Source organism: Chiloscyllium plagiosum, unplaced genomic scaffold (genome assembly GCF_037043375.1).
Source record: "Chiloscyllium plagiosum isolate Xiang-an unplaced genomic scaffold, Cpla_swu_hap1 HiC_scaffold_9, whole genome shotgun sequence".
Taxonomy (NCBI): domain Eukaryota; kingdom Metazoa; phylum Chordata; class Chondrichthyes; order Orectolobiformes; family Hemiscylliidae; genus Chiloscyllium; species Chiloscyllium plagiosum.
The window spans coordinates 6,719,228-6,731,605 of record NW_028270147.1 but is presented as its reverse complement, the minus strand read 5'-3'; the positions used below and the strand labels follow the sequence as shown (position 1 = coordinate 6,731,605).

Below are 12,378 nucleotides of genomic sequence, written 5' to 3'. Positions count from 1 at the left end.
GGAGCCTTCACTCCAGTCGCTGATGTCCCCACTCTCTGCCCACCACACTTTGGAGGCTGCAGCAAGGTGTCCGAGGCTGAGAGAAGGAACGAGAGAGGGAACAAAGGAAGAAAAGGAATTGGTGGAGCAGAGGCGCTCCGGTTGGAGTGTCCTACTCTGCTGCCGTCTGTTTCCAGCCACATTTTGTGTCCACGGCTCCACTGTCCCTTTCATTCAATGACCTACAACTTTCATCACAAAACTATTCTGAGGCGCTGAACCAAACAGCACGTGCAGATGGAGAACATCAACATTTTGACATGGATCTGCTTCTCTTTTAATCCTCTGTCGGAACGTCTTGAGGCACCAATTTCAGAACATGAAGCACGTCACGAAACAATCAGGCAGTTGTGTGGGACACAGTCGCTCAGCCTGAATCTGCTGAATCAGTGTTGTAATTTACCCAAAGCAGGCTTTTTCCCTGAGTGGTTCCAGGTTTTCACTTTCCTTTTTATTCCTCTGCCCTGGAACAGGTTGAGATGCAATTACCATTTTACAGCGGGTTGGTATTTTGCTGTTGAGTCTTATTGTACAGAATCACATGACAAGCAACACAAATCTCAAAAGGCACAGGGAGGGGCAAGAATGTAAAGAATGTCCTCTGAATCGTGATGACTAATTTAATCACAGGGCCACTTCTGCTTTCACAGTAGCAGAACAGCAGGTCGAGACTCAGAGAGGCGACTTCCTCATCAGCAGTTGGCGAGATCCCTCTTTGGCGGTTGGGCTGTCAGGTTGCTGCTCCCAATATGGAAGCCACGTTGATCCTTGTCCCTCTCTTCCTGTCAGTCATCCACCTCAGCTCCAGCATGGCTGAAATCTCCTGCATGAACGAGGCTGGCCAGCCTGTGGACTGGTGAGTACCAACACCCTGAGCTACCCGGTTGCTGGATGGAGTTGGAGTTCCAGTTGGTCGGGGAACCAAAGATCCTCAGACAGCACCTTTTTCCATGTTGGGTGAGAATGGGCGTTCATGTAAAGAGTGCTCTTTGCAAACTCAGGAGTGCTTTTTGACCAGTGAAATCTCATAATGTAAGAAAGTTGCGAGCCATGAACAATCTCACTTACAGACAAAAGACACTGCAGATGCTGGAATCCAAATAGACAAGCAGGAGGCTGGAAGAACACAGCAAGCCAGGCAGCGTCAGGAGGTGGAGACGTCAAATTTCAGGTGTAACCCTTCTTCAGGACTCGAGACTTTGGATTCCAGCATCTGCAGTTTTTTTTGTCTCTAACCAAGTATTTTCTACTGTGAAGTCTCTTCAAAGGATGCCCACTTTGAAGAAGTTCTCTGCCTCCCTCAGACGTTCACTCAGTGAGTCTCTTGCTCACTGCCACAATGCCGTGACCTTCTCAGTCCAGTCCTGAAGAAGAACAATCTCACTGGTAGCAGAGGGTAGTTGACCAGGTAGCAATATTAATTGAGGAACAAATTCTGGAGAGAACTTCATCAGAATGCTGACGAACCTTTAACCACTTATGGTTCAACATCTATCTGATAGACAGCATTTCCTACAGCGCAGCACTCTCTCAGTATTGTCTTAGAGGGTCAATGTTCGTTGAAGGATTAATATTGACTCGGTCACCAGTTACAACTTGCCTCCAGTTAACACCTCATGTGAATGACAGCATCTCTGTCAGTGCGACACTGGAGACTCGGCACAAATCAGGCAGTCAAACCTCACTCAAACATTCGACACACAGGCAAAAGGAGTCTCCAAACTGAACCACTCATCATGGCATCATTTAAAGAGGACGGGGGTATGCTGATCTGGGGATTAAAATAAATGTCACCCTAATTCATAGGCTGAACTTATGCAAACCGGCAGGAATTTTTTCTGCTTTCTTTCAAATTCATTCACAAGGTGTGGGCATTGCTAGCTGGGCCAGTGTTTATTGCCCGTCCCTAGTTGCCCCTTGAGGAGGTGGGGGTGAGCTGCCTTCTTGAACCGCTGCAGTCCACTTGCTGTGGGTTGACCCACAATGCCCTTAGGGAGAGAATTCCAGGATTCTAACCCAGCGACAGGGAAGTAACAGTGATATATTTCCATGTCAGGATGGTATGGGGAACTTGCAGGTTGTGGTGTTCCCACGGACCTGATCCCCTTGTCCTTCTAGATGGAAATGGTCATGGGTTTGGAAGGTGCTGTCTGAGGATCTTTGGTTGATTTCTGCAGTGCATCTTGTAGATGGTGCTCACTGCTGCCACTGAGTGTCGGTGGAAGAGGGAGTGGATTTTGAAGGTGTGAGTGGGATTCCAATAGAGTGGGCTGCTTTCTCTTGAATGGTTTTGAGTTTCTTGAGTGTTATTGGAGCTGCCAGGCGAGGGAGGAGTATTCCACCACACTCCTGACTTAGAGGGACATAGGAACAGGAAGAGGCCATTCAGCCCCTCAAGCCAGTTCTACCATTCAATGAGATCATTGCTGATCTGTGGCTGAGCGATAGTTAGAGATAGAGCCTAAAGAGAGAGAAGAACTGTAGGACAGACAAAGGAGTTGATGCGGCTGGGAGGGTGAATAGCTGTTAATGTGGCCCGTTAGTGGTAGACTATGTGACAACAAGGATTGGTGTGTGGGGTAGGGGGCTGAGACATGGGAGGGTTCAGGCCCTAAAATTATTGAACTCGATATTGAGTCCTGAAAGCTGCAGGGTCCCCAGGTGGAAAATGAGGTGCTGTTCTTCCAGCTTACGCTGAGCTTCACTAGAGCACTGCAGCAAACCTGAGACAGAGATGTTGCCCAGGGAACAGGGTGGGGTGTTAAAGTGGCAGGCAGCTGGAAGCTCAGGGTCTTTCTGTCAGCAGAACCAAGGTGTTCTGTGAAGCCGTCACCCAGTGTACACTTCGTTTCCCCAGTGTAGAGGAGACCACATTGTGAGCAGTGAATGCAGGAAACTAGATTGTGGGAAGTGCAGGTAAAGTGCTGCTTCACCTGGAAGGTGTATCGGGGCCCTTGAAGACTGAGGAGGGAGGATGTATGTGGACAGCTGTTACACCTTTGGCGGTTGCAGGGGGAAGGTGCTGTGAGGCTGTGGGAGGGTGGTTTTGGGATTGAGGGAAGAGTGGGCCAGGGTATTCCGGAGGGAACAGTTCCTGTGGAAGGTAGACAAGGAAGGATAGGGGAATATGGTGGTGGAATCTAGCTGGAGGTGGCAAAAATTGTGGCTGATGATTTTCTGGATGTGGATGCTGGTGGGATGGTCAATAAGGACAAGAGGAACCCTATTCCTGTTGTGGGAGCAGAGAGAGGGGGTCAGGATGGGAGTGCAGGAGATGGGTCAGACCAGTTGAGGGCCCTCTTAACAACACTGCTGGGGAATCCTCGGTTGAGGAAGATGGTGGACATTTTGGAAGCTCTCTTGTTGATGTTGGCATCATCAGAACATATGCGATGGAGATGGAGGAACTGGGGTAATGGAAATGAGTCTTTACAGGAAGCAGGGTGTGAGGATGTATAGTCCAGGTAGCTGTCAGAGTTGGTGGGTTTATAGTGTATATTAGTGGCCAGTCTATTCCCAGAAATAGAAACAGAGATATTGAGGGGAGAAGTCAAAGGTGGACCAGGTGAAAGTGAGGGCAGGGTAGAAATTGGAAGTAAAATTGATGAATGTTTCCAATTCCAAACATGAGAGGGAAGCTGCCACAATGATATCATTGATACAGTGGAGAAAGAGTTGTAGGTGGGGGCTGGAGTAGGACAGTTCCACACGCTCCATGAAGAGACAGATGTAACTGGGGCCCATGCGTGTACCCATGGCCACCCCTCTGAGCTGAAGAAAATGGGAGGAGTTAAAGGAGAAGTTGTTGAAGATGAGGACGGGCTTAGCCAGACAGAGCAAAGTGATGGTGGGTGAGGACAGTTCAGGCCTTTGTTCCAGGAAGACGCGGAGAGCCCTGAGACCATCCTGATGGGGGATGGACGTGTAAAGGGATTGCCCCTCCCTGGTAACACAGAGGCAGCTGGAGCCACAAACTGGAAATTCTGAAAGTGAGGTAAAGCGTCAAAGGAATCACAGATATACATGGGCAGGGACTGGACTGGGGAGAAAAGATTAAGTGAAGGTGGGAAGAGATGAGTTCTGTGGGGAAGGAGCAAGCTGAGACAATGGGTCTGCCCGGGTAGTCCTGTTTGTGGATTTTTGAAAGGAGGTAGAGACAAGCTGTGTGGTACTGGAGGACTTGGGGTGGGGGGGGGGGGAGGGGGGGAGATGGTAGAGATCACCAATGTTAACGCTATTTCTCTCTTCACAGACTTGCTGACTTTCAACAGCACTTTCTGTTTTTATTTTATACACAAGACCTACCTCTGAGTCTGACACTGGTAGTTCAAATCCCACATCAGATTTTTTTAAAAGGTTTGTTCATGGTGTGTAGGCATTACTGACTATGGACAAGGCTATGGGGAACAGACATTAGAGTGGAACTTGCTCAATGACCCCTGCAGAGTTAGCACGGACACAGCAGGAAGATCGGCCCCTTTCTGTGATTATTTCAGTCCGTGACAAAGAGTGTTTCTGATGTTTCAAAAGGTTCAGAATCACCTGCAAAACTTTTCTGAGCCTGCCCCATTCATTCCCAAAGGGGAATATAGGAACCATACAAGACTGGAGCAAGCAGATGCATATGTAGCTGTCAATGATAATGGTTAGCTTTCTCTGTTCAGACTGTTTTATTTGGTTAGTTGAGGTAGTGGGGCACGTGCTTGTGGGTTCATTGGTGGGCAGAACCCAGGGCACACAGACAGCTGAAGAGCCTGAAGTATATACCTCTGATGGCAATGAGCGTGGCTGAATGAGAGAAACCACATTGCGGATGGTAAGACAAGCCCAGCAACTCTGTTACCCCAGCAACAGAGGTCATTCTCTTGTTCTAAAGGTCAAGATTCATTGGGTTTGAATGAAATTATTTGGAAAAGCCGTCAGGAGAGTTGAACAAATACATCAGTGTTGATTCTGAAGACAATCTCTACCCTACAGAGTTTCTGCACTGCCTAGAGCAGCTATAGTGTTGGAACAAGACTTGAATCATAATCAAGGTTCACAAAATAAGATTTGTGTGTAGGAAGCCGTTTTCATCTATAATAAAGACAGAGAATATACCGACAGATTTTAACAAGCCTGGAGTGGTACGGTGGCTCAGTGGTTAACACTGCAGCCTCACAGCGTCAGAGGCCTGGGTTCAATCCCAGCCTCAGGTGACTGCCTGTGTGGAGTTTGCACATTCTCCCTGTGTCTGCGTAGGGTTTCCTCCCATGATCCAAAGGTGTGCAGGTTAGGGTGGAATGGCCATGCTAAATTGCCAATAGTGTTCAGGCATGTGTAGGTTACGTACATTAGTCAGGGGTAAATTTAGAGTCCTAGGATAGGGGAATGGGTCTGATTGGGTTACTCTTTGGAGGGTTGGTGTGGACTTGTTGGGCCAAATGACCTGTTTCCACACTGTAGGGGTTCTATGATTCTAAAAGAGACGAGTAATGGTAATGTCACTGGATTAGAAATCCAGTACTCCATTCACTGGGATGTGAGTAAATGATGTCTCTGTGGTAAATGGTGAAATTTGAATTTACTAAAATTCTAGCCTAATGGTGACCATCTATCAATTGTTGCAAAACCTATCTGCTTCACTAATGTCCTTCAGGGAAGGAAACTGCCATCCTTACCTGGTCTGGTCTACATGTGACTCCAGACCCACAGCAAAGTGGTTAACTCTTACATAGTCTCTGGCCTAGCCAGTGATGCTCATGTCACATGAATAAATATTTTTAAAAATTTGCTCCCGTGACTAGGGCACGTAGTCAAGAGAATTCCCGATGTTGTGAACCTAACCTTTATGACTGGCCAGAGAGGGACAGTGGAGGCTGTTAGATGTGCAGCTGTGTGGTTTGGAAGAGCTTGGGGAGATGGCCCCACGCCTGATCTTTAAAAATAAAGAGTGAAGCATCCTTTCAGGCTACACTCTATACTTCATCGATGCCAACCAATGCCACCTCATGCCTGGTAAACAACTCTCCCTTTGCCCTCATGTCACATTGCTCTCCTTTAATCACCACCCAATGACTGCTTGTGACCCCCCAACCAGCTTAGTGCCATCTTACTCACATTGTGCCAACTTGCTTTTTATTATCCCTCATGAGCAGATGAGATAAAGTGAAGCCAAAGAGTCACACAGCATAAAAACAGCCCTTTGATCCAACTAGTCCACACTGACCACGTCCCCAAACTAAACTAGTCCCACCTGCCTGCGTTTGGCCCATATCCTTCCAACATTACTTATTCATGTACTTATCCAAATGTTTTTTAAACACTGTAATTGTACCTGAATCCACCACTTCCTTTCAAAGTTCATTCCGTACACAAATCCCTCTCTGTGTAAAAAAACTGCCTTTTGTGTTATTATTAAATCTTTCTCCTTTCACCTTAAAATTTTATCCCCCATGCCTTGAAAACCCCAACCCTAGGGAAAAGACACCTGCCATTCACCCTATCTATACCCCTCATGAGTTGATAAGCCTCTATAAAGTCACCCCTCAACTTCCTATGCTGTAGTGAAAAATGTCCCAGCCTATCCTTATAACTCAAACCCTTCATTCCCAGCAACATCCTGGTAAGTCTCTGCTGAACCCTCTCCAGTTTCATAATATCCTTCTTATAACAGGGTGACCAGAACTGGACACAGTTAGACATGGAGGTGTGCTTTGCAGGCAGTTTACCCAAATTTCCCTATCAGATGGCTCACCAGGACAGAGGTAATTGAGGAATGGGAGATTGAGCCCTTTAAGTGGCTGTTAATTAAACATTTAATAGCAGTAACTGTGAGTAGAGGCAGTCAGTCATGTACATTCTTACACAGCACTTAACACCTACGGCAGCAAGAGGAGGATGAATGTCGCTCCAGGTTCAACCCACACAATTATTTGCCCTTATTGTTACCTTCCTCACTCCTTCCAGGGAGGGGATAACTATACCCAAAGTGTCAGTGCCCATGGTTAACTTCAATACATTGAGTAAACCGCTAACATTTATAAGAGCATAAGAACTCGGAGCAGGAGTAGGCCGTCTGGCCCTTCGAGCCTGCTCCACCATTCAATAAGATCATGGCTGATCTTTTCGTGGCCTCAGCTCCACTTACCCACCCTCTCACCATAACCCTTAATTCTTTCATTGTTCAAATAATAACTCTCTTAGCTTTCAAAACATTCACTGAAGTAGCATCACCTACTTCACTGGGCAGAGAATTCCACAGATTCACAACCCTCTGGGTGAAGATGTTCCTTTTCAATTCAGTCCTAAATCTGCTCCACCTAATTTTGAGGCTATGCCCTCTTGTCCTAGTTTCACCTGTCAGTGGAAACATCCTCTCTACATCTATTTTATCTATTCCCTCCATAATTTTATATGTTCCTATTAGATCCCCCTTCATTCTTCTAAATTCTAGTGAATATAATCCCTGTCTACTCAGTCTCTCCTCATAAACCAACCCCCTCAACTCCAGAATCAAACTAGTGAACCTACTCTGCACCCCCTCCAGTTCCAGTCCATCCTTTCTCAAGTAAGGCGACCAAAACTGCACACAGTACTCCAGAACTGGACACAGTTAGACATGGAGGTGTGCTTGGCAGGCAGTTTACCCAGCACCTTATACAGCTGCAACATAACCTCTCTGTTTTTAAACTCAATCCCTTTAGCAATGAAGGACAAAATTCCATTGGCCTTCCTAATTACCTGTTGTACCTGCAGACCAACCTTCTGTGATTCATGCACAAGGACACCCAGGTCCCTCTGTATAGCAGCATGCTGCAACTTTTTACCATTCAAGTAATAATCCTTTTTACTGTTACTCCGACCAAAATGGATGACTTCACATTTACTCACATTGTATTCCATCTGCCAGACCTTGCCCATTCACTCAAAGTATCTATGTCGCTTTGAAAAGTTTCACACACTTTGCTCTATCACTCATCTTAGTATCATCTGCAAACTTTGACACACTATACGTGTTCTGCAACTCCGAATTATCTATGTAAATTGTGAATAATTGCAGTCCCAACACCGATCCCTGAGGCACACCACTAGTTACTGATTGCCAACCAGAATAGCACTCATTTATCCCCACTGTTTACTTCCTGTTAGTCAACCAATCGTCTATCCATGTTAATTCTCTACCCCTAACACCATGCATCCTTGTCTTATGCAGCAGCCTCATGTGTGGCACCTTGTCAAAGGTCTTTTGGAAATCAATTCCCACATCAAGGATAGTAAAATGATTTGTGAGTGTTAATGGAACTAGAAAATGGATGCTCCCTTTCAAATGATAATGGATGACTATGAAATCATAGGTGAAGGAGGAATCAAGTCATTTGGGATTATCTCAGTAAAGGGAGATGGCACACATTTTTTTGTTGCACATAACACCATTTAATTTTAATCTTAAAACGCAGCACAGCTAAATTTCTTGACAATATTGGCAGGTGTTTTTTTTAATTCATTCATGGGATGATGGCATCTGTAACTAGGCCAGTACTTATTGCCCAGAGGGCAGTGAAGAGTCAATCCCATTGCTGTGGGTCTGGAGTCACATGTAGGCCAAACCAGGTAAGGATGGCAGTTTCCTTCCCTAAAGGACATTAGTGGAGCAGATGGATTTTTGTCACAATCAGCAATAGAGTCATGGTGACCATTAGAGTCTTAATTCCAGATGTTTTTAATTGAATTCAAATTCCACCATCTGCCATTGTGGGAATGGTAAAAGTACAACAGTTAAAAGGCATATGGATGTGTACATGAATAGGAAGGGTTTAGAGGGATATGGGCCAATGGGACTAGATTAATTTAGGATATCTGGTCAGCATAGATGATTTGGACTGAGGGGTCTGTTTCTGTGTTGTATATCTTGATGACTCTAAGTCATGAAGCCAGACAAAACCTTGTCAAAATTTATTCTTACAGACCTAAGTCAGTTTTTACATATTGACAATTTTATGTAGCTTTCTTCTCATTGAAACATTTTAATTCTTATAAAGGTTTGGATGAAAGAATAACTATCCTGCATTTAAAGAAGTACAGGTACAATAAAGTGGTTTGTAATTTCTGCAAATCTATCATTATTTTCCATATACACAGTTTAGATTTCAAGTCTGTAATGTCGGACAAACCCTGAAATGCATCATGGGACAGGTATAAAACCATCATTTGAATCTAAGCCATGTGTTAAGTCAAATATCCAAGCGCGAAGATAAATGAAGTCGATTTTAAGAAATACCTGAAAGGAGGAAAGTGCGATAAAAAAATGAAAAGATTTGGGGGCAGAGTCCTCCAGCCTTCACCCCAGGTATCTGAAAATATAGAGTCATACAGCATAGAAACCTAGCCCTCAGACCAACTTGTTCATGCCGACCAGATATCCTAAATTAATCTTGCCTGCATTGGCCTATATTCCTCTATACCTTTCCTATTCATGAACCTATACAACGTCTTTTAATCGTTGTAACTGTACCTGTATCTAGGCGAAAGTGAGGTTAGAGTCCAGAGAGTGGTGCTGGAAAAGCACAGCAGGTCAGGCAGCATCCAAGGTGCAGGAGAGTCAACGTTTTTGGCAAAAGCCCTTCATCAGTCCAACACCAGCATCTCCAATTCATCAAGAATGGGGTTGTGAGCCGAGGGGGTGGTGAGTTGAAATGGGAAGTGGGTGGAGTTGGGGGGAAGGTAGCTGAGAGTGCAATAGGTTGACGATGGTGGGGGGTAATGGTGATAGATCAGAGGGGAGGGTGGAGCAGATAGGTGGGAAGGAAGATGGACAGATGCGACAGGTCATGGGGGCGGGTTGGAAGGTTAGATCTGAGATAAGGTGGGGTAAGGGAAAATGAGGAAATTGGTGAAGTCCACATTGATGCCATGAGGTTGGAGGGTCCCGAGGCAGAAGATGAGGCATTCTTCCTTCAGACGTCGGGTGGTTAGGGAGTGGCGATGGAGGAGGCCCAGGACCTGCATGTTGTCGGTGGAGTAGGAGAGGGAGCTGAAGTGTTCAGCCACGGGGTGGTGGAGTTGGTTGGTGCGGGTATCCCAGAGATGTTTTCTGAAGTGCTGTGCGAGTAGGCATCCTGTCTCCCCAGAGTAGAGGAAACCACATTGCGATCAACGGATACAATAAAAGACATGTGTAGAAGTGCAGGTGAAACTTTGATGGATGTGGAAGGCTCCTTTGGGGCGTTGGACGCCGCTGAGGGGGGAGGTACCTGCATCTATCCCTTCCTCTGGCAATTCATTCCACACACAAACCACCTTCTGTGTGAAAACGTTGCTCCTCAAATCCCAGTTAAATCTTTCTCCTCTCATCTTGAATGTATGCCCCTAGCTTTCAACTCCATCAGGCTATGAAAAAGACCTTTGCTAATCACCTTGTCTATGCCCCTCAATATTTATAAACCTCTATAAAGTCACCCCTCAACCTCCAATGCTCCGATGAGAAAACGTCCGGGTCTATCCAGCCTCTCTTTATAACTAAAACCCTTCAGTCCTGGCAACATCCTCGTAAATCTTTCCTGAACCCTCTCCAACTTAATAATATCCTTCCTATAACAGGGTGACCAGAACTGCACACAGTATTCCAGAAGAGGTCTCACCAATGTCCTGTACAACCTCAACGTGATGTCCGAACTCCTATACTCAATGGGGCTGAGCAACAAAGACAAGCTAAACCCTTTGTAAACTCCTTATCTCCCTGTGACACAACTTTCAAAGAACTATGTATCTGAACCCCTAGGTCTTTCTGTTTGACAACACTACCCAGGGCCCGACCATGAAGTGTACGAGTTCTGACCATGCTTGTTTTACCAAAATGGCCATTGATAATAGAGTGTGCAAGAGGCCTGAATGAGGGGAGTGTAGATGCCACATTGAATTGTAGAGCTGGAGGTGATCATAGAGATAGGGAGAGGTGAAGCCTTGGAGGGCCTTAGAAGCAACACTGGAAAGTCTAAAATCTGGGAGCTTTTCTGTGGGGCACTGAGTGAATGGGCTAGGCATGAGTAAGGAGAATGACAGCAGAGTGTTGGATGATCATTAACAAGAGAGTAGGAGGTTAACGCCATATCTGCTCCTAGGAGGACCAGTTCCACCACAGAGCACACCCGATGGCCTCCTTCTTTAAAGACCACAATTTCCCTTCCCACGTGGTTGAAGGTATGCCCTCCAACGCATCTCGTCCACATCCTGCACTCCTGCCCTCAAACCCCACCCCTCCAACCGTAACAAGGACAGAACCCCCTGGTCCTCACCTTCCACCCTGCCAACCTTCACATAAACTGCACCATCCGCCGACATTTCCGCTACCTCCAAATGGACCCCACCACCAGAGATATATTTCCCTCCCCACCCCTTTCTGCTTTCCGCAAAGACCGTTCCCTCCGTGACTACCTGGTCAGGTCCACGCCCCCCTACACCCCACCCTCCCCTCCTGGCAACTTCCCCTGCCATCGCAGGAATTGCAAAACCTGCACCCACACTTCCTCCCTCACCTCCATCCAAGGCCCCAAAGGAGCCTTCCACATCTATCAAAATTTTCCCTGCACATCCACTAATATCATTTATTGTATCCGTTGCTCCCGATGCGGTCTCCTCGACATTGGGGAGACTGGACGCCTCCTAGCAGAGCGCTTTAGGGAACATCTCCGAGACACCCGCACCAATCAACCACACCGTCCCGTGGCCCAACATTTCAACTCCCCCTCCCACTCTGCCGAAGACATGGAGGTCCTCGGCCTCCTCCACTGCCACTCCCTCACCACCCGACGCCTGGAGGAAGAACGCCTTATCTTCCACCTCGGAACACTTCAACCCCAGGGCATCAATGTGGGCTTCACCAGTTTCTTCATTTCCCCTCCCCCCACCTTACCCCAGTTTCAAACTTCCAGCCTAGCACCGTCCTCATGACCTGTCCTACCTGCCAATCTTCCTTCCCACCTATTCACTCCACCCTCCTCTCTGACCTATTACCTCCATCCCCACCCCCATCCACCTATTGTACTCTTTGCTACCTTCTCCCCAGCCCCCTCCCATTTATTTCTCCACCCTGTAGGCTCCCTGCCTCTATTCCTGATGAAAGGCTTTTGCCCGAAACATCGACTTTTCCTGCTCCTCGGATACTGCCTGGCCTGCTCTGCTTTTCCAGCACCACTCTAATCTAGACTCTGGTTTCCAGCATCTGCAGTCCTCACTTTTGCTGCGTGGAGGAATAGTGAAGCATAGAGATGACAAAGGAATAAATGAATATTTCCGCACCTGAGATGGAACTTTGTAAAATAAAAATGGGAAAGCAGGAATCTAAATATGAACTCTAAGGCA

General features: G+C 46.6%; 1 protein-coding gene across 4 annotated transcripts in view; it reads left to right on the top strand.

Annotated features, from left to right (window-relative positions):
* The first annotated feature begins 696 nt into the window (after positions 1-696).
* Positions 697-12,378, top strand: part of dnase2b (deoxyribonuclease II beta) — a 36,301-nt gene continuing 24,619 nt past the window's right edge. For 2 of the 4 annotated variants that reach the window (XM_087990379.1, XM_087990376.1), the window contains exon 1: positions 698-895. In XM_087990379.1, the coding sequence (XP_087846505.1) occupies positions 789-895 (107 nt within the window). In that variant the 5' untranslated portion in view covers positions 698-788. Of the gene's footprint in view, positions 896-12,378 lie in introns of all 4 variants that reach the window. The other 2 variants (XM_087990378.1, XM_087990377.1) reach the window with 2 other exon arrangements.